The sequence below is a fragment of the Myxine glutinosa genome, chromosome 4 (assembly GCF_964187855.1).
Source record: "Myxine glutinosa chromosome 4, kmMyxGlut1.1, whole genome shotgun sequence".
NCBI lineage: Eukaryota > Metazoa > Chordata > Myxini > Myxiniformes > Myxinidae > Myxine > Myxine glutinosa.
The window spans coordinates 193,981,296-194,007,607 of NC_136264.1; the positions used below are offsets into that span (position 1 = coordinate 193,981,296).

General features: G+C 44.7%; 1 protein-coding gene across 14 annotated transcripts in view; it reads right to left on the bottom strand.

The window, feature by feature from the left end:
• Nucleotides 1–26,312, bottom strand: part of SLC25A26 (solute carrier family 25 member 26) — a 110,872-nt gene that overhangs the window by 34,299 nt on the left and 50,261 nt on the right. For 8 of the 14 annotated variants that reach the window (XM_078776835.1, XM_068114171.2, XM_068114169.2 and 5 more), the window contains exons 6-7: nucleotides 4,463–4,510; nucleotides 763–807 (exon numbers count right to left, since the gene is read on the bottom strand). In XM_078776835.1, the coding sequence (XP_078632961.1) occupies nucleotides 763–807; nucleotides 4,463–4,510 (93 nt within the window). The remainder of the gene's footprint in view (nucleotides 1–762; nucleotides 808–4,462; nucleotides 4,511–26,312) is intronic. The other 6 variants (XM_078776838.1, XM_078776832.1, XM_078776837.1 and 3 more) reach the window with 1 other exon arrangement.

The window sequence follows — 26,312 nt, forward strand, 5'->3', positions numbered from 1 at the left end:
ATCTCCCTGCTCTCGGATGTTGTGTTTGTGTGCTTCCCCATCTCTCCCCATCTTGTCTTGCGCTCCCTCTTTTTACCTTCGCAAAAGCGGAAGGTTATGTTTTGATCGCTGTGTATTTATTTGTATGTCTGTGTGTGTGTGTGTGTGTATGTTATTCGCATAACTCAAAAAGTATTCAACCGAATTGCATGAAATTTGGTGGGATGATTGGTTATTATACGGGACACATTTGATTAGATTTTGGGAGCAATCGGGTCAAAGGTCAAGGTCAAGGTCACGAAAAGGTCAAAATCGTATTTTTACCATAGCGCGGTCAATTTTTATCCAATTGGCATGCAACTAATGCCAAAATGTTCAGAATTCAATGCCCGATCTTGTGATATACGACATGACCCAGTGAAGACATTACCCTTGTTAGCGGTTGGGGGTCAAAGGTCAGGGGGGTCACGACCTTGCAAAATGTGCGTTTTTTGTCATAACTCGGTCAATTCTTATCCGATTTGCATGAAATCAGCACCAAACTGTTCACTGTTCTGTTCCCTACACTCCCATGCCAAGTACAGAACAGTAGCTGCGGCGAAGGTATGCGCTCTACCGAGTGCCCGTTCTAGTTGGGTATTTTGTTTGTCTGGTTGATTTGTTTGTGAAGTAAATGTTAGCTCTTTCACGAGCCTCGATTCAGTATACAAAAAATAAAATAAAAAATAAAAAATCCTAACCGATGTTCGCATCTCAAAAAGAACACCAACATGTTCAACGTACCTTGAGAAACTCCCACAACGGGAACTGAACAAGAGAGAATGGGACCTGCAAAGCAGAATATCACGTGAGAATCCTAAGTTTAAAATTTGCAATTAAATTCATTACAAAACTAAAATAGAGAAAAATACAGCAAAATATATAACAGTTTATGAGTAGAAATAACAATCACTTTCATTACAGAATGAGCAAGTCAGAATGAATCAAATCATGCTTGAGGTAAGAATGAAAGGCATAAAAGGGTTCATTTTGTTATTATCAAATCAACAATGGTGTTCAAATAATTCATTGTATAAACAAGACTGTAACCTTGTAGTTGTCATTATTAAATTAATTTGGATTCTGATTAATTAATTTGGAAGATAATCATTAAAGCCTCAAAACAATGCAACATTCAACCCTGGCGGGGTCCCCAGATGTCTCCGAGACAGTTTCCAGGCTAATTTAGCCAACTCGTGTTGGGTAGCCAACAAAGTGGGCCACGGTTCCTTTTGGAGCCTGTTTCAAAGTGGCCCTAACTGGGGTGATGGAAGTGTGTTACAACACTGACAAATCAAGTGTCGAATTCGGTATTTCTTTGTTAGCTTTGCCCAAAGAGGAGAGGCAAGTGTCAAGGAATGCGTGAACAAGTCCACATGCAGATATACCTCAATGAAGATCGTTCATTCTCAGGTGTAATCAAATATATATAAATACCAGAGACACAGCAGGATGTCTTGGTTTCATTTTTCAACAACAAAATTGGAACAAAGTTGGCTCATTTAACCATAACAAGTGAAAATGTGCAACAGCAAATTGTGTTTCAAATACACTATCACATTACCCGTAGGGTCTAGCATCACCCCCGTGCAGTCACACTCACATATTATATATGTGACATGTTATACAGTAGTATTTTGTGTACACGTATATCGTGCGTGACATGTTACACACACACACACACACACACACACACACACACACACACACACACACACACACACACACACACACACACACACACACACACACACACACACACACACACACACACACACACGACCAAAATTATGTACAGTGTGGATAGACTACACGAAAGCTTTTGATAGAGTCCCACATTCATGGATGATACAATGCATGCAATTGTACAAGATCTACTGCCAAATTATCAAAATGACAGAGAAAGCTCTGATTGGTAGACGTTTGTGAGGGACACAATAAATACACCAGCTGGACAGACAAACGCTGTTCTGGATGGCATTGCCCTACCAGGTACTCTATACATATGGATGCCGAACCACGTGACCGATGACGTCATCAGTTTTATTTGTGTTTGGTGAGTTTTTTTTCTCGACCAATTTATCCCTAGATCATGCCCAGGAAATGTCATACTGATCAGATCAAGTGTTCTACTTGTCGATTTATGATGTCATAATAAAGGCACCTATGACATCATCATTAAGATATGTTATTCCCCATGGGGAGTACTTTACAATGAGCCACCATTCAATTTTTTTCATGGAGTGGTTTCAGAGATATAGAGGTGCAAAGTTTTTTGGTTTTCCAAAATAGCGCTCATATCATGTGGCCTATGACATCATAATTATCATTTAAAAAATCTACAGGAGGCGGCGTTCCCTATAGGGAAAATTTTGTGTCTATCAGACCAACAGTTGCAGAGAAAGCAAATTTTAAAGGGAATAAACCCGTAAAATCCCGGCGGAAGTGACATACATACATACATACATACATACATACATAGACACATACATACATACAGAGAGACAAATGCTGTTCCAGACAGCATTGCTCTATGAATGAATGAATGAATGATCGTTTTAAGGCCATTTTCCCCGCTAGAGCAGGGGTTAGCCTTGCGGGCCCCATGACAATCATGGTTCCCTGTTTGAGGCAATGTTTTTATGGCCGGATGCCCTTCCTGACGCCAACCCTTGGTCGCCTCTTACGAAGCGCAGGGATACGGTGTACCTATTCTAAACCGAGGTACACACCGGGATCATTCATCCCAGCAAGCTGGTACTCAATTTGCCGACCTCGGAAGGATGACAGGCTGAGTCAACCCCCCGGCGTTCATTCAGCGATCGACCGGGATTCGAACAGAGGATCCTAGGATCCCAAGCCTGCACCCTAACCGCTAAGCCAACACCAGGCTATCAAATAGACAGCGTTGCTCTATCTATTTGCATTTTTATTATTCTATGACAGGAAAAACCCTTTAGAGTAAAACATGATGAATGGATGGACAGATGTGCACTCCTTTTAGTAACAGACACACAAATTAAGAAGGTAGAAATTGTTTGGCAGTGATATTTTTTGCTCGACCCCAATAACTACCCTGGGTAAGTTTAGTGGAGGGGGCTTTTGCTTTTATAAACTCACTCCTAGGTAGGAGGGGATCATTTGAGGGGGTGCCGTTTATTGGACGGGGGCATATATTTTCAACCCCCTCCGAAGGGGGCACATATTTGAAGGAGGAGGAATTTATTGAATTCTATATGGTATTTATTTCCTCTAATAAATGCGTTATTGGTGATTCCTTCCAATTATGGGTGATTGGGTCTTGAGATATACTGTATACTAGCCGAAACCCGTGGAACATCCACGGAAGGGAGGATGTGGTGTATGGATAGAGTGTACCATTATGGATGGCATAGGGGATTTGCTTGTCCGAGTAAGAGTTAGGAAGAAAGATGAGAATGAAGAGTGCGTATATGAACAACGTATTTATTGCAATCTACTTAAATGACAACGCTACGATATACTTTTGAAAAATGAATGGATTCGTATTTCGTAATAGGAATCGGCATAGCACCACTCTGGGATTGTCCACTCAGTGGACGGCTTGCTGTCGCCTTCGACTGTCCAATCAGCGGACAGCTTGCTTCGCCTTCGCCCAGCAGACGCCAATACGATGGTGTCGTAAGATGGCGTCGTATCGGCAGTTAATCGGATGCTTTTGGGCCCCAACGTCGGCTAATTCAGATTTTTCGAGTATGGCTGTACGTGATAAACAAAGAGCGCGATTCGTAGATCATAAATCCATTAGTGCCGTGGGCATCGGGTCGCTGGGTGCGGCGTAAAAGGGATAACAAAGTCGAGTCCTTACGCTATTATTATATAGATGATGAATGAAGTTCTCCAACCCAGATGAACAAAAAAGTTGTGGATGAAATTGGACGAAATTTGGTGGAGAGATAGGGAGTGCGACAAGGACGAAATGATCAGACTTTGGTGAATATCTGAAAACGATATTTTAAATATTTTTAAGTGATTCTTCACCAAAAACGATATGCAGTATGGCACGATATTTCAAAAAGTCGTGGATGAGGTATGACAAAACTAGGTGGATGAATGAGTTTGTTGGGTGACAAGAACAAGCCGATTCGATTTTGGTTTAGGCCCGAATTCAGATCCAGCCATTGCTGCATGATCTGGAACCAACAAGTGCCATCAGTAACATGGACATTTGTCTTCCACCTCACCAATCACAACCACGAGGCATTACCATTATCTTTAGCAGTCTGGAGTTCTACGAGGATGATTATTTAAGTCCTCTGACCACGACAACACAGTCATATATGCCCGAATTCTGACACCGATATATATATATATCGTATAAAATAAGATGCTAGATTTCAACACAATACAAAATTATTGGAAGGCTAGGAAGTAGAAGTAAGGAAGATAAAACATTAATACACACCTCTCTTGCAGCTGTGCTTTTAAAACCACGATAGAAGCCAAGAATACCCTGGATAAATAAACCAGTTAATGCTGAGTTACATCCACACAGAAGATGACAAGGTAATATAATTAAATAAATAAGCAGTGAATAGGAGATGTAATTAAACATAGGGTAACTAGAATTTGCCTAGAAATATGGAGTAAAACTATAAAACACAAAGGATAACAAGAGAATGCAAATAAGCATAAAGGGTAACTATAAAAGTTCAGAGGATAACTTAAGCAATAAATTATAGCACAAAGGGTAAGTAGAAGAATGCATAAAGGATAACTAGAAACACAAATAAACATAAATAGAAAATGCAATAAACAGAGGACAACTAAAAAACCAAAAAATGATAAACTCTTAGATGGGCCTTTGACCATAAAAACATACACGTGTGCACGCACGTGCACCACAAGTCGATAATAACATGCCATAAACAACATCTCAACATGCTGACATCCTGCGATTGTGTCCTGGTTTCAGAATTAGGAGATTGCAGTGGCACACATTGCTGAACTGCGCTTCTGAGTATTTGCTTACCTAAGGATTTGTTTGAGATAATCTGGGTAATGTGGGTAAAATATGTAACGTGTTAAGAGAAAGGTGGTTTTCTATTGCCAACCTTGTGGCATGAGTCCTCTTTCCTCAGTATTTTGGTTAAATGGCCTGTTATTTGAAATAAATAGATAGTTCGATAAAGATAGATAGATAAACAGATAAATAAGAAAATAAATGTTAGTCAAAGAGGATAAAATAAAGGAGGGAATAAAGAAGGTTGCCATTCTTGGTGGAAAGATTGCATTGAAGATTCACATCTTACCACATATGCTACTGTGCGCTCCCAGGGCAGATGGAAAGAGCTCATCACTGCTCATGTCTTGGCCTTGCTCTGCCTGACACAACTGAGAATTAGCAAATCACAGCTCTAAAAACTACAACGTGGCATTGCAGCTTGAGCATGCCAGCAAGCAGAATCACAACCCAAACCACTCGGTCACCGCTCCCAACTGGACTCCACTGACTCCACAATAACCACTGACTTCACTGATTTACTCACCTGCTTTAACCTCACTCAACATGTCAACTTTCCTACCCATAACTGTGGGCACATTCTGGACCTTGTCTGCTCTACTGGATTAATTTTGCACCATCTCTCTGGCTCCGACCTCACCCTCTCTGACCACTTAGCCATCACTATGACAATCAACATCCCCACCCCAGCACCAAGGCATTATCACACTATCAACTTCCGTAAGCTAAACGCTCTTTCACCGACCTCATTCTCATCCACCCTCTCTGAAAAAATGTCCACTTCTCCCTTCGTTGACCTCCACACCCCTTCTAACCTCACTGACTACTACAACCACACTCTCTCCTCCTGCCTTGACCAGCTTGCGCCTATAAAAACCAAAACAGTTTCTTTCACCCATTCTGCTCCCTGGTTTACCCCTGAACTCCGCCTGATGAAAACCCGTGCTCGCCAACTTGAAAGACTCCGCAATAAAACAGGTCTCACAATTCACTCCCAAGCCTACAAGGACCACCTACAGCACTACAAAGATGCCCTCTCCCACGCCCGCTCCGCCTACTACTCTCAAATTATCCACTCTGGCTCTGGAAACCCAAAAGCACTCTTCTCTACAATAAACAAACTCCTCAGCCCCCTGAACACCACCACCCAGTCATTCACAGTAGAAAACTGCATCTCCTTCCTTTCATTCTTCCAAAGCAAAATTGACAACATCTACAACAGCTTAACCACCACCGCACCCGCTCCCCCTCAAACCACCTGCCCCCCTTATCCTGCCAACCCCTGTCTCAGTTCTCCCCAGTCTCCCCTACTGACCTCTCTGAACTCCTCATCGGAATGAAAACTGCCACCTGCACTCTTGACCCCATCCCCTCCAGCTTTGTCAAGGCCTCCCTTCCTGCTCTCTCTCCACTTATCACTGCAACAATAAACTCCTCCCTGTCTACAGGCATCGTCCCACCATCCCTCAAAATTGCTGCTGTTACCCCCATTCTGAAAAAACCTGGACTAAACCCTGACACCCTAAATAACTTCAGACCCATCTCCAACCTACCCTTTCTGTCAAAAGTTTTGGAACGCGCTGTAGCCACTCAACTCAAACATCACCTCTCTGCCAATAACCTGTATGAAACATTCCAATCCGGATTCCGCTCCAACCACAGTACTGAAACTGCTCTCCTCAAAATCACCAACGACCTTCTCTCCTCTGACGCCGGCAACCTCAACATTCTCATCCTCCTCGACCTCAGCACCGCCTTTGACACCATCAATCACACCATCCTCCTCACCCGACTTGAAACCACCTTTAACATTACCGGCACTGCCCTCTCTTGGATCAAATCATACCTCTCTGATAGACGCCAGTTCATCTCCATCAATAACTGCAAATCCCCCACTGCTCCCCTCCCCCAAGGTGTCCCCCAAGGTTCAGTTCTTGGCCCCCTCCTCTTCATCCTGTACCTGTCCCCCCTTGGTCACTTAATCCGCCGTCATGGTCGCCAATTCCACTGCTTCGCCGATGACATCCAGCTTTTCATCTCCACCAAGTCCATCTCCACCCCCACCCCCACCCACTCTATCCTGACAAACTGCATCACTGAAATAAAATCCTGGCTTCAAATCAACTTCCTCGAACTTAACTATGATAAATCTGAAATAATCATCATTGGCCCAAAACGCTCACCAAATCCACCCATAACTTCGCCCTCAACATCGACGGTTTCCCAGTATCCACCTCCCCTCACATCCGGAATCTTGGCATCATCTTTGACCAAACCCTTTCCTTCGACAAATACACTAAACACATCACAAAGACAGCCTTCTTTCACCTGAAAAACATCGCCCGTCTCCGTCCATCCCTCTCCTCCACGGCTGCAGAAACCCTCATCCACGCCTTCATCACCTCCCGTCTGGACTACTGCAACAGCCTCCTCTATGGTTCACCCTCAATAATCACCAATAAACTCCAATACATTCAGAACTCCGCTGCCCGTCGACTCACCCATTCCCGGACCCGTGACCACATCACCCCCGTCCTTTATAAGCTTCACTGGCTCCCCATCCCCCAGAGAATCCAGTACAAAATCCTCCTCTTGACCTACAAAGCCCTCCATAACCTGGCCCCATCCTACCTAATTGACCTCCTCTCCAGACACACTCCCACCCGCAACCTCCGCTCTGCTGGTACAAACCTCCTGATCCCCCCCCCCCCCCCCCCCATCCGGACCAAATTCAGATCCTGGGGGGACAGGGCCTTCTCCATCGCTGCTCCCACCCTCTGGAACTCACTACCTCACACCATCAGAGACTCCTCCTCACTCACCACATTCAAAACATCACTCAAGACACACCTGTTTAACACTGCATTCAACATTTAACCCACAGCATTTAACCCCTGACTATCTCTTCTCCTTCTCCTTCCTTTTGCTTTGATTATTTACCTATTGATTCTTGTCTTTTTGCACTTGTTTTTTGTACTCTGTCAAAGCGTCTTTGGGCTTCTTGAAAAGCGCTATATAAAATAAATGTATTATTATTATTATTAACTGTACTTCAGCTCAGAATCTTACTTGTCCAATGTTTCTTCTCAACTGAGGCCGAAGTCTAACTGTGGTGCACTGAGGCTAACTCTCACTCTCTGAGGCTCTCTTGTTTACTGAGGCGTACGTCATTTCTTAATTACATGCGCAGGAGGACATCTCGCCAAACCAAACGTTTCTCTGAGTTGTATCGCTCCATGTCCCCTGTAGCAGTGTATTTACACGCATGGTGACGGAGAGCCGTTGTGAATGATGGCATGTAAAATAACAGGAAGTAAGGAAAGGGGGAAACTAGAACGTTGGGACATGTGGCCCTCTAAGATAAATTCATAATACACGAGAAGAGTACCCACCCTCTGGGTGGGTGTAGATTTTGTATTACTTGCTGAAAAAAGTAAACACTGTATATTGCAAGAAGACTCAATAGATGTTTGTGTGGTGTGCTTCTAAACTCTAAAATATCTAAAGGTGTCTAACAGGTCTGGAGAGTCTTAGGGGTCTTAAATGCAGAAATGGTGTAAAGGTCTAAAGGGGTCTAAAAGAGTCAAGGGACCAATGTGATGTAAAGGTCTTAATAGGATATAAAGGTATAAAGGTTCTAAATAATGATACAAGGATCTCTAAGTGTCTAAAGGTCTAAAAGGGTCTTAAAATGTCCCAAAGGGGTTGTCTAAAAGAACTAAAGGATCTATCAAATTAAAGAGTCAATCAGTTAAAAGGATCAATGGGTTTAAGCAGGATGAGGGGGTATTAAAGGGTATTGAAAGGGTCTAATGGGGTCTAAAGAGTCCAAAGTGGTCAAAAGGGTGAAAAGGGTTTAAATGGTCCAAAGGGGTCTAAATAAGTCCAAAGGGGTCTACAGCGGTCTGCATGTCTGATTGGTCTAAGCAGTCAAAATGGTGTAAAGGGTCCAATGGGTCTAAAGGATGAAGGAGTCTAAAAAGAGCAGGGGTGTGAAAGTCTAAATTAGGTTTTTAAACCCTTTATCCCCTTAAGGCCCCTTTAGACCATGACACCAAAAAGGTCTAAATGGGATAAAAGAGTTTTAAAAAAAAAGTCAAAAAGGCAAAGGGGTCTCAAGGATCTGAAGGGCACAAAACAAAGATCTAAAAGGTCCAAAGGTTCTTCAGAGGACAAAAAGGTCAAAGCTGTCTAAAGTGGGTATTGATGGTAAAAGGGGTCTAAAGGGGAAAAAAGGTCGAAGGGCTCTAAAAGATATGTTCCAATAGTACGTAATTAACACACAGTCGCAGACCAATTAATACATAATTAATGGACGTAGTCACAGTGCAACTCACGTTCAAACAGTACGTAATTAATAAACGGTCATGAGACTTCACCCCAGCGAGGCTTCATCGTGCTTTTCGTTTTTTTCATATAGATTAACCCCTTAACTTGATTTTCAAGTCTTCAATACAAAGGAGCATTTATATACAAATAGCAAACGCTGGGTAAAAAATACCATGCTATAAAGAAAAGACATGTTGCAGCCTTATGTTGAAATCGTTTAAATTCATTTTTTCCCTCATCAATCTACACTCGATACCCCATAATGACAAAGAGAAAACAGGATTTTAGAAAGTTTTGCAAATTTATTCAAAAGAAAAAACTGAAATATCACATTGACATAAGTATTCATACCCTTTGCTATGACACTTGAAATTTATATCAGGTGCCTCCGGTGCCTCCTCCTCAGGTTTCAATCTCAGTTCCTTCCTCCAAGCTCGGAACAAGTGTGTGTCTACCCTCAGGAGTGCCAGGAAGCACTATCTCTCCACACTCAAGAATGAACTCTCAAACCTGTCTCCTTCCTCCAAATCCTGGTGGCGTCTGGTGAAATCCGTTTCTGGTGTTTGTTCCCCCTCCATCCCCTCCCTTACCTCAAATGGCTACACAGTTGACACCGCACATGACAAAGCCGAATGCCTCAACTCTGTGTTTGCCTCAAAATCTTGTGCCCCAAACCCATCTCTCTCTGTTCCCACCTTACCCAGTCGAACACAACTGCTCCTGGACTCTGTGTCCTTCTCTCCTGACAAGGTGGAGGAGTTTTTGTCAAACCTCGACTCTGATTCTGCAACTGAACCAGACGGCATCAGCCCACGGGTCCTAAAATCCTGCTCTGCCGCTCTATCTCACCCTCTCTCTGTTCTTTTCACCCTCTCTTTTGCTCAAGGTCATCTGCCAGCATCCTGGAAATCAGCAAACATTACCGCTTTACACAAAAAAGGTGCAAAAACAGATCCTTGCAACTACAGACCAATCAGCCTGCTCCCAATTATCAGCAAAGTCATGGAATCCATCATTGCTTCGGATATCAAATCCTTCCTCTTCTCCAATGGCTTGATCTCCGATCATCAACTTGGATTCAGACCAGGTCATTCTACTCTGGACATGCTGCTTGAGCTGTCTCAACAATGGATGGAGGTCCTCAATGCCAAACAGGAAATCAGAGCCATCTCCGTTGACATATCACGTGCCTTCGATACGGTCTGGCACCCAGCTCTGCTCACCAAAACTCTCCTCCTATGGTATCCATGGAAATCTCCATGCATGGCTTGCGGACTTCCTCTCTGGTCGTAGACAACGTGTGGCCCTGAATGGATTTCTCTCATCTCCCCTTCCTGTTCAGGCTGGAGTTCCCCAAGGCAGTGTTCTGAGCCCTGTGCTTTTTCTGGTCTTTATCAATGATCTCTCCGACTCTCTGGAAAATCCTCTCTATCTCTTTGCTAATGACTCCACTCTCTGCCGCTCCATTCCTCTTCCCTCAGATCGGCAGTCTGCAGCCTCCTCACTCTCTGAAGACCTGGACAAAATCACAGACTGGTCAAACAAGTGGAACATGTCTTTCAATCCTGACAAATCTCACACTCTTACTATATCTCTCCGAAAAGATCGACTGGACAACCCTCCCATCCACTTTCTCAACAATCCTCTCCAAGAAGTTCTGTCGCTCAAGCTTTTGGGTCTCACTATCTGCCATGATCTTTCTTGGGAAAACCACATTTCCAAGCTGGCCTCCAAAGCCAGTCGCCGACTGGGCATCCTCCGCCGTGTGAAGTCCTTCCTCGGCACACCTGAGCTCCTCACCACATACAAGGCTTTCATCCGCAGCTCAATGGAATACTGTTCTCCCCTATGGGCCGGTGCTCCTGCCTCACACCGAGCTCGGCTTCACGCTGTTGAAACCAAAGCTTTCAGAATCATTGGAATCTCCCGTGAGGAAGCTATCTCCGAGGGCCTTTCACTCACTCACCGCAGACAGGTAGGTGGTCTTTCTGTCTTCTACTGACTCCTCTCCAGCCTTGCTCCCCCAGCTCTCTCTGTGCTTTGTCCCCCAAATATTCCTACAGATCGCACAATATCTGCCAGCAACCCTCTGATGGTTAAACTGCCGAAATCTCGGCTCTCTGCTCACCTTCACTCTTTCATTCCCCTTTTCTCCCGCCTCTGGAACAAACTCCCACACTCCCTTCAATCCCACTCCTCCCTCCAGGTCTGTAAAACAGCTGTTCACCACCATCTCTTATCTTTACCCATCCAAAACCTTGATCTTTTCTACCCCCACTAATTCACCCCAGATCCTCCTTGTTTGAAATTCCAACTTCTTTCCTGGAAGTCCCGGCAGTGTCCATATGTTTTATACCTCTCCCACCCCCCCCCCCCCCTTCCTATGCCTCCCGCCCCACAGATCTCTCGATGTCGCTGCTCTCAGATGTTGTGTTTGTGTTCCTCCCCCTCTCGCCCCATCTTGTCTTCCGCTCCCCATGTTATATGTTTTATGTGTCGGTTTGTCTTTCTGTGTGATTAATGTTAGCTCTTTCACGAGCCTCGATATTGTATACAAAGAAAGAAAAAAAATCCCATTTCTCTGGATCATCTTTGAGATGTTTATACACCTTGATTGGAGTCCACCTGTGGTAAATTCAATTGATTGGACATGATTTGGAAAGGCACACACCTGTCTATATAAGGTCTCACAGCTGACAATGCATATCAGAGCAAAAACCAAGCGATGAGGTCGAAGGAACTGCCTGCAGAGCTTAGAGACAGGACTGTGTCGAGGCACAGATCTGGGGAAGCCTACAAAAAATTTTCTGCTGCATTGAAGGTTCCCAAGAGCACAGTGGCCTCCATAATTCTTAAATCGAAGGAGTTTGGAACAACCAGGACTCTTCCTAGAGCTGGCCTCCCGGCCAAACTGAGCAATCGGGGGAGAAGAACCTTGGTAAGAAAGGTGACCAATAACCCGATGGTCACTCTGGCTGAGCGCCAGAGATCCTGTGTGGAGATGGGAGAAACTTCCAGAAGGACAACCATCACTGCAACACTCCACCGATCTGGGCTTTATGGCAGAGTGGCCAGACGGAAGCCAAACAGTTCAATCTTGGTTTCATCAGACCACAGAATCTTGTTTCTCACAGTCTGAGAGTCCTTTAGGTGCTTTTTTGCAAACTCCAAGCGGGCTTTCATGTGTCTTTCACTGAGGAGAGGCTTCCGCTGAACTTGGGGACGACTCGGAAGAAGACCTTTGTTGGTCGAAAGCTTGTCGAAAATTAAAGATCGACCGTCCTGAAGCTACGTCCGCGTCTGATTTAATCTCCCGATTATTTATTTATATATATATATATATATATATATATATATATATATATATATATATATATATATATATATATATATATATATATATATATAAAAATAAAAACCCTGGGGCACATTTGGAAGAATGATACATGCAACAAACAACTAAGTATATTATTGTTCTTTGGTGCAAAACAACACATGATTACTCGTTAAACAATCTAATCAGTCTAATATACATGAAACAGATCAGTTCAAAATTTCAAACTGCTTTCTTTCATTGTCTATGCACAGCTGTAGCCATGACGAAACACTCTGACCCACAGTTCTGCATGTTTTAGTCGTTAAGGCAGCAGTCTCATTACGGATGAATTGTTTCAAGTCTCTAAGGGTCGTAGGATTCCTAGCATACACTTTGTGTTTGAGGAAGCCCAAAACAAAGAAATCACAGGGTGTTAAATCACAGGACTGAAAAAAGTTCGGACCATTCAACCGGACCACGACGGCCAATGCATTTGTCTGTAAAGTTCAAATCAAGGGCCTGGCGTACACTGGCAGCATAATGAGCAGGCGCACCATCATGCATGAACCACATTTGGCCATCATTGAGTGGAAATACATGCTGCTCCTACATTAGAAGGTAATTTGCAGCATTCACATTTTCTTCGAAAAATATTGGTCCAACAATGCCTCCAGAAGAAACGCCTGGCCAGACGGACACACTAGCTTGATACTGGATGTTGTGCTCAACAGTAAATCATGGGTTGTCTACTGCCCATATCACGCTGTTATGACGATTCACAGAACCAGATAAAGTAAACATGGATTCATCTGACCACAATATCCTGTTCTGCAAATCATTGTCCATATCCATTAACCCTAGCAATGTCTCACTTGCCTCAATGCGATATCATCCTCAGATAGTTGGTGAATATATCTAGGTATGTATGGTTTCGCATTGATGTATTTTAGTATTCTTCAAATCGATGATCGGCTTATGTTGGTGACGTTTGATAAACGACAAGTTGATAATGGTGTGTTACTGTCGAGTTGTTGTTGAATGACCGCTCTGCTTTCCTCAGTTCGAACAGTACGAGGCCTATCTGGTGACTGTTTTGGAAGAACGCTGCCGGTTTCATCAAACTCCTTGTTTATTCTGCCGATGGTTCTTCTGTCAATTGCGTCGGTGCCACATTCTTTGACAAGTTGTCTGTGAACTTCAGCCGAATTTCCAGATACAGAATACAAGCGTACAGCGCAAGTTTTCTGTCTCCCAATATCCTCCGTCATATTAGGGTGTCTAATTCACAATGAACTGAACTAATGCAAAGACAAACGCATGCAGCACAGTGAGCGAAGCTCACCCCGATCCATATCACGTGATGCACATCACCCTGTTGCGTATCACGTGATGCCTGTGCGTGTTGAAGCGATCACATCCATTTACGAGGAAATCATGTTTTGTTTTGGACCCAAAGAACAATAACTAGAACCGCACTCAGTAGAGAGCATACCTCCGCCTGGTTGGCCATATCACTCAATGGTGAAGAATTAGTTAAAAGTTTAAATAATTCTCATATCCGAATCCACATTCAGATCTTCACCAAAATCGAATCGATTCTTCCTTGTCACACACACAACCTGTCCACCAAGATTTGTCCAAACCCATCCATAACTTTTTGAGATATACTACATTACCAAATGTATGCGGACACCCCTTCTAACCAGATGGTATTCATAAAATACTTACCCTGTGCACTGTGCAGTCAACTTGGTGTGAGCCAACTCTGCTGTTTTTGAACATTTCTATTTTTTTTGATCCAATATGGCTGCCAGACCACGTGAGCGATGACATCATAAATTTATATTCTCTAATATAATTGTTGCATATATCATGCTCAATAAATTTCAAACTGATCCGAGAAAGCGTTGTCCCTGTCGAATTATGACGTCATAATTATGGCACCAATGAAGTCATCGTTAACAACACCTATTCCCCATATGGAGTTATTTACAATGAGCCACGTTTCAATTTTTTCGATAGAGCGGTTTTGGAGATATAGAGGTGCAACATTTTTCGGTTTTTCCAAAATGGCGCCTGTAACACATGACCTATGACGTCATGATTATCATTAAAATATTCCAAATGAGGAGGCAATCCTATGGTGAAAATTTCGTGTCCATCAGACCAACAGTTGCAGGGAAAAAAATCATACTGATTGGATGCAGCATTATACTTGTCGAATTATGACATCATAATGAAGGCACCGATGACATCATCATTAACATATCTTATTCCGCATGGGGAGTTGTTGACAATGAGCCAGCTCTCATTTTTTTTCTATGGAGTGGTTTCAGAGATATAGAGATGCAACTTTTTAAAAGATTTTTCCAAGATGGCGTCCGTACCACGTGAACTATGACATCATAATTATGAATAAAAATTTTCTACAGGCAGAGGCGCTCCTATGGTAAAATTTCGTGTCAATCGGACCAACGGTTGCCGAGAAAATGAATTTTTAAAATGCAGACACGGCACACGTACGCAGACGAATGCTGAACCTCGCTTTTTGCTTCGCAAGCACAGGGTAATTAGTGGATTCGGCCATTTCAGCCACACCTATTGCTGACATGTATATATAATCAAGCACACAGCCATGCAATCTTCATCGACAAAAAATGGCAGTCGAGTGGGCTGTACTGAAGAGCTCAGTGACTTTCAACGTGGCACCATCATCGGATGCCACCTTTCCAACAAGTCAGTTCATCAAATTTCTGCCCTGTCAGCCCCCCAGTCAACTGTAAGTGCTGTTATTGTGAAGTGGAAACGTCTAGAAACAACAACAGCTCAGCCGTGAGGTGGGAGGCTACACAAGCTCACAGAACTGGACCGTCGAAACACTCACTACCGAGTTCCAAACTGCCTCTGGAAGCAAAGTCAGAACAACAACTGTTCGTCGGGTGATTCATGAAATGGGTTTCCATGGCCGAGCAGCCGCGTACAAGCCTAAGATCACCATGCGCAATGCCAAGCATCGGCTGGAGTGGTGTAAAGCTTGCCGCCATTGGACTCTGGAGCAGTGGAAACGCGTTCTCTGGAGAGATGAATCACGCTTTTCCATCTGGCAGTCCGACGGACGAATCTGGGTTTGGTGGATGCCAGGAGAACGCTACCTGCCCGAATGCATCGTGCCAACTGTAAAGTTTGGTGGAGGAGGAATAATTGTCTGGGACTGTTTTTCATGATTCGGGCTAGCCCCCTTATAGTTCCAGTGAAGGGAAATCTTAATGCTGCAGTATACAATGACATCCTACACGATTGTGTGCTTCCAACTTTGTGGCAACAGTTTGGGGAAGGCCCTTTCCTATTTCAGCATGACGATGCCCCCCCCCCCCCCTCCGTGCACAAAGCGAGGTCCATGCAGAAATGCTTTGTCGAGATCGATGAAAGCTAAATTGGAATGCCGACAGTGAGCCAGGCCCAATCACCCAAAATCAGTACCCGACTTTACTAATGCTCTTGTGGCTGAATGGAAGCAAATCTCCGCAGCAATGTTCTAACATCTAGTGGAAAGCCTTCCCAGAAGAGTGGAGGCTGTTATAGCAGCAAAGCGGGGAACATCTCCATATTAATGCCGGTGAATTTGGAATGAGATGCGTGATTTTCAGGTTTCCACATGCTTTTGGTCATGCAGTGCGTATTATATATATATATATATATATATATATATATATATATATATATATATATATATATATATATATATATATATATATATATATATATACAGTGGTACCTCGGCTTACGAGTTTAATCCGTTCCGTGACGGAGCTCGTAAGCCAAATCGCTCGTAAGTCAAAGCAAGTTTTCCCATTCAAATGCATTGAAATGCTATTAATCCGTTCCAGCCTCAAAAAAAAAACACCAATTTTTTTTGTTAGGTGCTTTTAAATAACAAAAATGTACTTTATAAATAACAAATAATGTATAAACAAGCACGACCTCGTATATACTGTACATAATACAAGAGAATGTAAAGAAATAAACTGGTTTTATTAAGCAGAGGAGAAGAGCATGCCAGGTGAGGTGTGCGTGTTGTCGACTTGGCGAGGCAGTACGATCGTACTCCTTCTACGATATGTACGATTTTGAAGCAGAAGGAGTCCATAAAGGCTATAACGCCAGCCAAGGGCGTTACGATTATTTCAAAGCTCCGGACCTCTATCCATGAAGATATGGAGAAGTTGTTGTTTGTGTGGTTGAAGGAGAAGCAGCTCGCAGGAGATACCGTGACCGAGAGCATCATGTGTTTGAAAAGATTGAAACTCGGATATCGAGCACGGACCACGAGGTGTTTTTTCTTTTTTCTTAATCTCGGTTTCAGTGAACTTTTGCTCTGTGCTCACGTGTACTGTACCTGTACCTGTAATGGTACGTCAGAGGATGGCACCTGTTGTCATCATATTAAGTGCAAGATGTTCTGCATCGTAAGTTGGTACACCGTGGTCTTTCGGCGGTGTTTAAGCCGGCCGTCTTGGCTTCTGTCACCATTGGCATTGAGTCTTTCGATGTAGGTAGGTCGTTGTGTGCCGGTGCCTTGGCCGAATTCCTTCATTGCTGCATTGTTAGCTCACCTGGTTTTTTATACCACATCTTTGGTTATCGGACCAGCGAATGACGTCATCTCCTCCAAAGTATGGCTTATTCTCACTTGTCTTGGACGATCTTCTACTTCTAGCCTTCCACCGTCGTGCATTTGGTGTCCACTGTACTTACTGTACAGTGCCTGGTAAAATTGATGTAATGGGTTTTTGACCGTCAACGCCATGAACCGTCATGAACCGTCATGAACCGTCAACCGCCATGAACCGCCATGAACCGTCAACGCCATGAACCGCTAACACTCAAAAGCCCATTTATCGCGCCTTATAAAGCAAAACGCAAACCGAAAGCCATGCCTCTCAAGCGAGGCGTGCTTCCGTGGTCACGTGATCCACAGGTGTAGCTCATTATACCCGCACGCGTGACACGCTTTGGCGGTCACGTGACCAGCCACTCTGGAGGCGGGGATCCCCGCCGATGACGTCACCGGCTGGAGCAAGGAGATTCCTCGCTCATGTATTTCGACGATTGCGTGTTTTATATCCAAGCAGAGATGCTTTCACGGCAAGATAACCGCGTGACCGGAACCGGAAGCCACAACCGGAAAATTCAAAAAAATAAATTTTTTGAGCTCGTACATCGGATCTCGGCTCGTATCCCAAAGCAACAAACCGCCCGAGCGACGGCTCGTATCCCGAAAAACTCGTACGTTGGGGCACTCGTAAGCCGAGGTACCACTGTATATATATATATATATATATATTGTTACGGACGCGGTTAAGATGTTATTTTGACCGAGCGGTGGTATATTACCGCGAACCGAACAGTTACTCCCCGACTCTAACACCCGATTTACCCCAAACTTTGGCTGGATCGCGCCACCGCTATTCAATCGGGAAAACTCTAAAGCGACCGAATACAAAGAGGAAAAAAAAGGAATAAGACGAGAAAACCTTCTTATAGATGAGTAATTGGATTTATTATTTACACATATAATCAAGAAGAAAGCAGTCACGTTTATTTACAGACGAGATTAGATACACAGTGCAACGCTAGCTTACCTACAGTCTTAATTAACCCAGGGACAGAACAAACAAAAGACAGACTCACGCGGGGAATGCTGACAGGAATCGCAGGAGGTGGATGGCTGGAGGTGAACGCTTGGTGGAGCCAACGTGGAGCTTGGTGGAGCTTTGGTGGAGCTGAACGCTTGGTGGAGCCTTGGTGGAGGTGAACACTTGGTGGAGCCTTGGTGGAGGTGAACGCTTGGTGGAGCCTTGGTGGAGGTGAACGCTTGGTGGAGCCTTGGTGGAGGTGAACGCTTGGTGGAGCCTTGGTGGAGGTGAACGCTTGGTGGAGCCTTGGTGGAGGTGAACGCTTGGTGGAGCCAACGCGGCTGGTGGGGGGTTGGTGTGACGGGTGCTCTCTCCTTCCCTCACAAGCTTCAGGACTCTTTCTCTCTCTTTCTTAGTCCCACCCAGTCCAACAACTTCCTCTCTTGCTTAGTCCAACTCAAGGCCTTCCTGTCTTCTGATCTCCTCCCTCCTCGACTCTACTCAAAGCGCATCTCTTTTCGGAAACGCCCCGCCGTGGGTTATATAGGCCCCGCCCCTCAACCTTTGCGAACCTCCCCCAAACGTTCTCTCTCCGCCCTCTAAAGCCAACCCCTCGTTCTGGGTTGGTCGGCAAGGACTGGTTCACTCCTCCCCTCTATGACGAGGTGGGGACCCGCCTTTCTTCCCCAACCCTGCCTCGTGGTCAATGGCGGATGAAGGGAAAACCGCCCAAAATGCAGTTGGCAATTGGAAGGGAGGTAATTGGCAATGGCACTCGAGGCCTGGCAAAGACGAAAGGGGAAATGGAAGTTTTGGGAGTGGGAATGAAGGGAATCTATCTCTTTCACTGGTGCAATGGAGTATTTCTATTAATGGGAGACACAGCCTTACCCTAAAACACAGAATAAGATATAACTATCGAACAGGGGTATTCTATGATTAGCTGACGTGTATGCTTGTGGACTAATTATGGGACGCCCTTTTGACCTTTACACAGCTCCGGAGGCAGGAGGCGCAGACTCAAGCAATATTCATCACCAATTTACCACAATACAACACAATCAAAAAAATACAGTCCTCATATCCGCAACAATATATATATATATATATATATATATATATATATATATATATATATATACACATTTATATACATATATATATACATTTATATACATATATATACATATATATATACATACAGTCACGTGAAAAAGTAAGTACACCCCATGTAAAGTTTTGACTTTTTCAACATATTTCAACATACAGCTATTTGATCTTCATTTCAACAATATTGATAGATAAAGGTGATATATTATAACAAATATCATGAAACATTTACATTTTGCAGTCCATTGTATAATTTAAATAAACATAAATGAAAATTTCACATGTGGAAAAAGTAAGTACACCCCTACATTTATCACTACTTCAAATACCTAAAATTAGAATCAGGTGCACGAGCTCAGGTGCAAATGATTAGAACATCGTTAGAGAGGATCTTGGAGGAACCTGTCTTATTTAAACCTCAGACATTTAGTTTGGTTTGCTCTTTGTTGTTGAAGTGTGTGGCGTCACCATGCCTAGATCAAAAGAGCTCTCTGAGGCCTTCAGAAAGAAGGTTATAGATGCCTACGAGTCTGGGATGGGATTTAAAAAGATCTCCAAACAATTTGAAATCAATCATTCGACTGTCCGGAAGATCATCTACAAGTGGAGAAGATTCCAAACAACTGCCAACTTGTTCAGGCCAGGCCGCCCCAGCAAGTTCAGCCCGAGAGCAGACCGCCAGATGCTGAAAGAAGTCTCTAAGAACCCCAGAATGTCATCACGGGACCTACAGGTAGCTCTTGCCACTGTTGATGTCAAAGTGCACGAGTCTAACATTAGAAAGAGGCTGCACAAATTTGATCTACATGGAAGGTGTGCCAGGTGGAAACCTTTGCTGTCCAGAAAGAACATCAGGGCAAGACTAAAGTTTGCCAATGAACACCTATGCAAAGACCAGCACTTCTGGAACAATGTGCTCTGGACAGATGAGTCAAAGGTAGAGCTATTTGGCCACAGTACCAGAAGACATGTTTGGCGAAAACCAAAGACAGCATTTGACCACAATAACCTGATACCAACTGTAAAGCATGGTGGTGGAAATATTATGGTTTGGGACAGCTTTGCTGCATCAGGGCCTGGGCAGCTCACCATCATAGAATCCACTATGAATTATTCATTGAACCAGAGGGTGCTTGAGGATAATGTGAGGACATCTGTCGGAAAGTTGAAGCTCAACCGAAGGTGGACCTTGCAACATGACAATGACCCTAAACATACCAGTAAATCCACCAAGGAATGGCTGAAAAGAAAGAAATGGAGGGTTCTGGAATGGCCAAGTCAAAGCCCAGATCTAAATCCCATCGAGATGTTGTGGGGGGATTTTAAATGAGCTGTGCATGCAAGAAACCCCTCAAACATCGCACAGCTGAAAGAATTCTGCATGGAGGAGTGGGCAAAAATTTCTCCCAGTCAATGTCAGAGACTGGTAGACAGTTAAAAGAAACACCTACTTGAGGTTATTTCTGCCAAAGGGGGCACCTATTATACCACCTATTAGAGCCAAGGGTGTACTTACTTTTTCCATGAATTTGGAATTTGGAATTTGGTGATGTAATATTTGTTGATATAATATTTGTTATATTATATCACCTTTATCTATCAATATTGTTGAAATGAAGATCAAATAGCTGTATGTTGAAATATGTTGAAGAAGTCAAAACTTTACATGGGGTGTACTTACTTTTTCACGTGACTGTATGTCAAAGGGAGACAGCTCTGATTTCCTGTTTGGCATTGAGGACCTCCATCCATTGTTGAGACAGCGGAAGCAGCATGTCCAAAGTAGACACAATTACACGACACAGGGAGAAATAAACGGATGTTAAAATAAATCTGTGGTGTGGTGCGTTGGCTGGTACTCAGCTCTGGTCTCCCTCACACGACTCTCGAACCCTGATGATCGTCGACTGGGTCCCAGGTCCTGTGCGGGAAAATGCACGAGGGCACGAACTCGCGCCGCAACCAGCCGGTCCGGGGGAGGAAGCTGAAATCCCTCCTTCTCCGATGGCCCAGGGAGAGAGAGAAAAATGGCGCGACCGCTTTCACCAAACCAGCACGAGAGAGAAAGAGATGCGCCCGCTTCCACCAGCCAGGAACAGAGAGAGACAGGGAAGTGTGACCGCTCGTGATCAAGCCCAGAGCCCGGACCAAGAGAGAATGCGTCTGCTCGCGATGAAACCCAGGACCAAGAGAGAGAGAGAAAATACCGGTGCTCTGCCTTTTTGCTCCGCGGTCTCGACCGTTCTCTCTGACGTCACCCGCGGTCTAATCACCAAGCGCCACTCGCTCACCTCATCGTTCTTCCGGGGCCTGGCCTCACGGACACACTTGACGCCCATCGAGACCATTCGGCTCGGTGGTGTCGTGGTAGTCTCCGGATACAGTCAGCGATCGCGTTATTTAATTTAGGTTCTGATCACATGGCTAGTGGTGTAAGTGTCATAAGAAGAAAGGGAAAAACTACAGAGGCATTTACACACAGGAAATTTACCCTTATACCCTAACTAATTAGCATAGCTCCACCCCTCGCCATGGAGACACATAACGCTTCCACGGACATCCGGGCCTGACTTAGGTACATTAAGTTGGCTAAACGGCATACGGCGCACACTAATCTATACAATCCTATCTGGACTAAGGTATTTCATTGCCTACCCCCATACACGTAACAATATATTTATACTGTATTTATATTTATATATATTTATATTTACCTGTTACCTTTATATATATATTTATGTGATATATTTATGTGTGTATATATATATATATTGTTGCGGTTGTGCAATAAAGGCAAACCCCCTATGGTTCGTTGCACGACAACATGTAGCCTGCAGTAGTCAGTTATGTCTTATTGAATGTAAAGATTAGCCCTTCCCATTGTGTAGTAATCAAAATCAATATGCGTTGAAGTTAGGCAGGATGTCAAACCTCCGTTGGTTAAGGCGTGGCCATAACACCAGATCTGCAGAGAGGCGTGGCCAAAAGCACGGCCCACGTGACCAATGGCGAGCCGGGAACCCGTCGCCATGATGCGACAAGCCTCAGCCAATGGGAGGCTCTGGAACATTTGGAAGGGCGTGACCAGTTTGATATTAGCCCACGCACAGCGCACTATCACTCTCTTGCCTTTGGGACTGCGTCGAGGACACACCTGCGCTCTTGCCCCTTTCGCCACGCCCACGACGAGACCTCGCTTGCCTTTTCGTTTCTTCCACGACACGTGTTTGGCCTTTGTCTTCTTCGAGCGTCTGCGCCGATCTTTTGCGCCATCTGGCTGACCTGCAAGCGTTGGCCTTTCGACACGTCTCACCTGGGCTGAAGTTGCCTGCCTATGTGGCAGCTCGTCCCACCTGCGCTGAATTTACCTCATCCAGGCTGCACGTCTCACGATCGAACTACAAGCCACGCACACGAGACCACGTGGGCACCAGCGAGGAATTCCAGCACGTACATCGGTACGCCCTTAACCAGAGTGTCCTTTGTCCCTGTGAGTGTGTGTGTGTGTGTGTGTGTGTGTGTGTGTGTGTGTGTGTGTGTGTGTGTGTGTGTGTGTCAGAGTGTGAAGGCGCCAAGTCGGGGTTATTATTAGGTAATATTTGTTAAGGTAAATCTTCGTCTCTTTCTCTGTGCCTTCCAAATAAAAGGCTGTACATTTTGTTCTTACTTCCAACCTGTTCGGTACATCTTTTCTCCATTGGCCTAGCATCATCCGAGACCGAATTTAGCCAGACTCAGGTCCATAAATCTCGTGGGGAGTAACGCCGCTTTCCACACCGTGTGCAAAACCGCTCGGCATTCCGTAAGGTGTGGGAAAGTGAGGGTTCGATCGCGCGGAGGGTTCGGCACGCGCGTGCACCTTGACATGTGCTCGGCACCTTGAATTTGGAACCCTCCCGGCCCGGTCATCTCGCGATTATAACAAATTGTTGTCAGGAGTGGGGATTCGTACCTTCTTCTCGAGAGGGTAACAATACAACAAACAACAACATGCATTTTAAGGCCATTTTCCCTGCTAGAGTGGGGGTTAGCCTTGCGGTCCCCATGACAATCTTCTCCATTTTGCCATATTTTCTGCATCTCTCCTTGTTAACCCGCTTGCCCGCATGTCTTCTTCCACCATCTTTAGCCAAGTCTTTCTCGGTCTTCCCCGTCCTCAACTTCCTTCTACATTCATTTCCATCACTCTTCTCAACAAGTCACTTTCATCCTTCCTCAACACATGACCAAATCATCTCAACCTGTCCTCTTCACAGCATCAATCACAGGCTCCTTTCCCATCATCTTTCGCAATTCATCATTTGTCGTCCTCTCTCTCAACGATACTCCGCACATCCACCGAACCATTCGCATTTCCACCCTTTCCAGCCTTCGTTGCTGCTCTACGTTCATTACCCATGTCTCGCTCCCAAAAATCATAACACTTCTCACACATGCAGCATACACCTTTCCCTTCAGCTTCAACGACACTCCCCTCCCCATCAGCAAGCCACTCAGTTCCCGAAACTTCTTCCATGCACATCTCACTCGAGCAACAGTTGCCGTGTCTGATCCACCTTCTGCATTCAGCATATCTCCGAGGTAGCAAAATGTTTTCACACCTTCCAGCTTCACGCCATCTCCAAGATCCAACTCAACATTTCCTCCATCTGCAGCTCCCTCTGTGCACACCTTACATTTGAATGTAGCTGCCACACTGGTTAATGACCCTCTCAGACCACTACATTTTTGATGAACCCACTCAGCGCACATTGTACATTGAATGGAGTTCACTCCGACACCTTCCTGCACACAACACATGGCCACTTCCCAGTTCTTTCCACCTCACCACATACTTTACCACTTGCCATCACCTTCGTCTTTCCGATATTCACCTTCAGACCTTTTGTCTCCATACATTCCTTCCACTTGTTCATCTTTTCCTTCAGTCCATCCATACTTTCCGCAATCAACACCAGATCATCTACATACAACAACTCCCATGGTAAACCCTCCTTTACGTTCTGAGCCAGCACCTCCATCACAGCTACAAATAGTAGTGGACTTAGTACCGACCCCTGATGCACTCCCACCTTCACGTCCAACTCACCACTGTTCCCGTCCTTCGTCCTTACAGCTGTGCGCGCTCTTTTGTACATTGCCATCACTACTCTGATCAACCATTCCTCCACACCGAACTTCCTCAATGCCCATGGCAATACTTCGCGTGCAACCCTATCGAATGCTTTCTCCAGATCAACAAACCCAAGAAATAACTTCTTCCTCTTCTCCATGTACTTCTCCTGCAACTGCCTCACAATAAAGAGCGCGTCTGTCATTCCTCTTCCTGGCATAAATCCAAACTGCATTTCGTCGATCTTCACCTTCTTCCTTATCCTCCTCTCCAACACCCATTCCAACATCTTCATTCCATGCTCCAATGACTTTATTGCTCGGTACGAGCCACTCTCCAGAGGGTCACCTTTCCCCTTGTATAAAGGGACGAGGGTACTCAGTTCCCAATCCACCGGAATGCGGCCTTCTTTCACCACCAGATTACAGATCTCTGTTATTCTCTTCACACCCCAACTTCCTGCTGCCTTCAACATATCTCCCACAACTCCTGTCGGCCCTCCCGCTTTTCTACTCTTCATTGCTTTTATCGCTTCCTCAACTTCCTTCTCAGTTATCTTCTCTGCCGGTCCTAAAACTGGGTTACTCTCTATGTTGCCATCCCATTCATTCTCTGTATTCAACAGCATATGTCTTTTCCATCTTCCTTTAATTCCATCTGGGTCCACAACGATTTGTAACGGTAACAACCAGGTAACTGTAACAACGAGACGGTAACAATATATACACATATATATATATATATATATATATATATATATATATATATATATATATATATATATATATATATATATATATATATATATATATATATATATATATATATATATATATATATATATATATATATATACATATATATATATATATATATATTGTTGCGGATATGGGATTTGGCCTCCATCCATATCCGCTTGTAAATATTCCCCTATTTCCCCAATACTCCCCAACTATCCCCAATCCCCCATTCCCTAGTCCCATTGTCTGTAAACAACACTCTGTAGAACCGACCTTCCCCTTTTTCCCCCATTAAATGTCGTGCCCAGGTCCACCGGATCTCACGTAGACAACTTTCGGACATCTTGCTAGTTATTCTTAGTCTATGTCAGTTAAGGACTCGTTTCCATTAATTCTGACTCTTCGTTGCACCAGAATGTGATTGTATGGCACCAGTAGTGAGTTTAGGACCTCCCAATACCTCCCCGCATCTCTTCCTCATGGAACTACAACAACAACAACAACTACAACAACAGCGGGCGGCGGCGCGGCCGCGGCGCGGGGAGTGCGCGTCCTCACTCCGGCTTGGTTAGCCGCCATTGACCATGTGCTCCGACGGGGTTACCACACAGGGGCTGACTGTCAGCTCCTCGTCAAGGGCGGAGCCCGGTAACCCCCCCGCACCCAATAAGAAGCGGCGGACCGATTGCATCTGGGGCGGAGCTAACGAGCCGAGGGCGTGTCACTCCCCGCTGGATATACGCAGCCACTTACCGGAGGTGACGTCAGATGCGCCCCCAGCTTGGAGAAAGAACGTCACCTCCTAGCGCTGAGAGATACCTCCCGCATCTCTGGACCGGACCGGGTCGATTCTGCCCCTGAGCCAAGGTGCACCTTGAGCCCTCGACTACCTGCCCCCCCCCCCCCCCTGCCATCAATCCCTGTGTGAGTCAGTCTTGTCCCGTTTATCTGTGGTCTGTCGGGGATAAGATAAGACCGTGTTTAAGTGCCCACCTTTCTATGCTGTACCTCTTGTCCGTGTAATCTAAACATTCTGCAAACCCATATT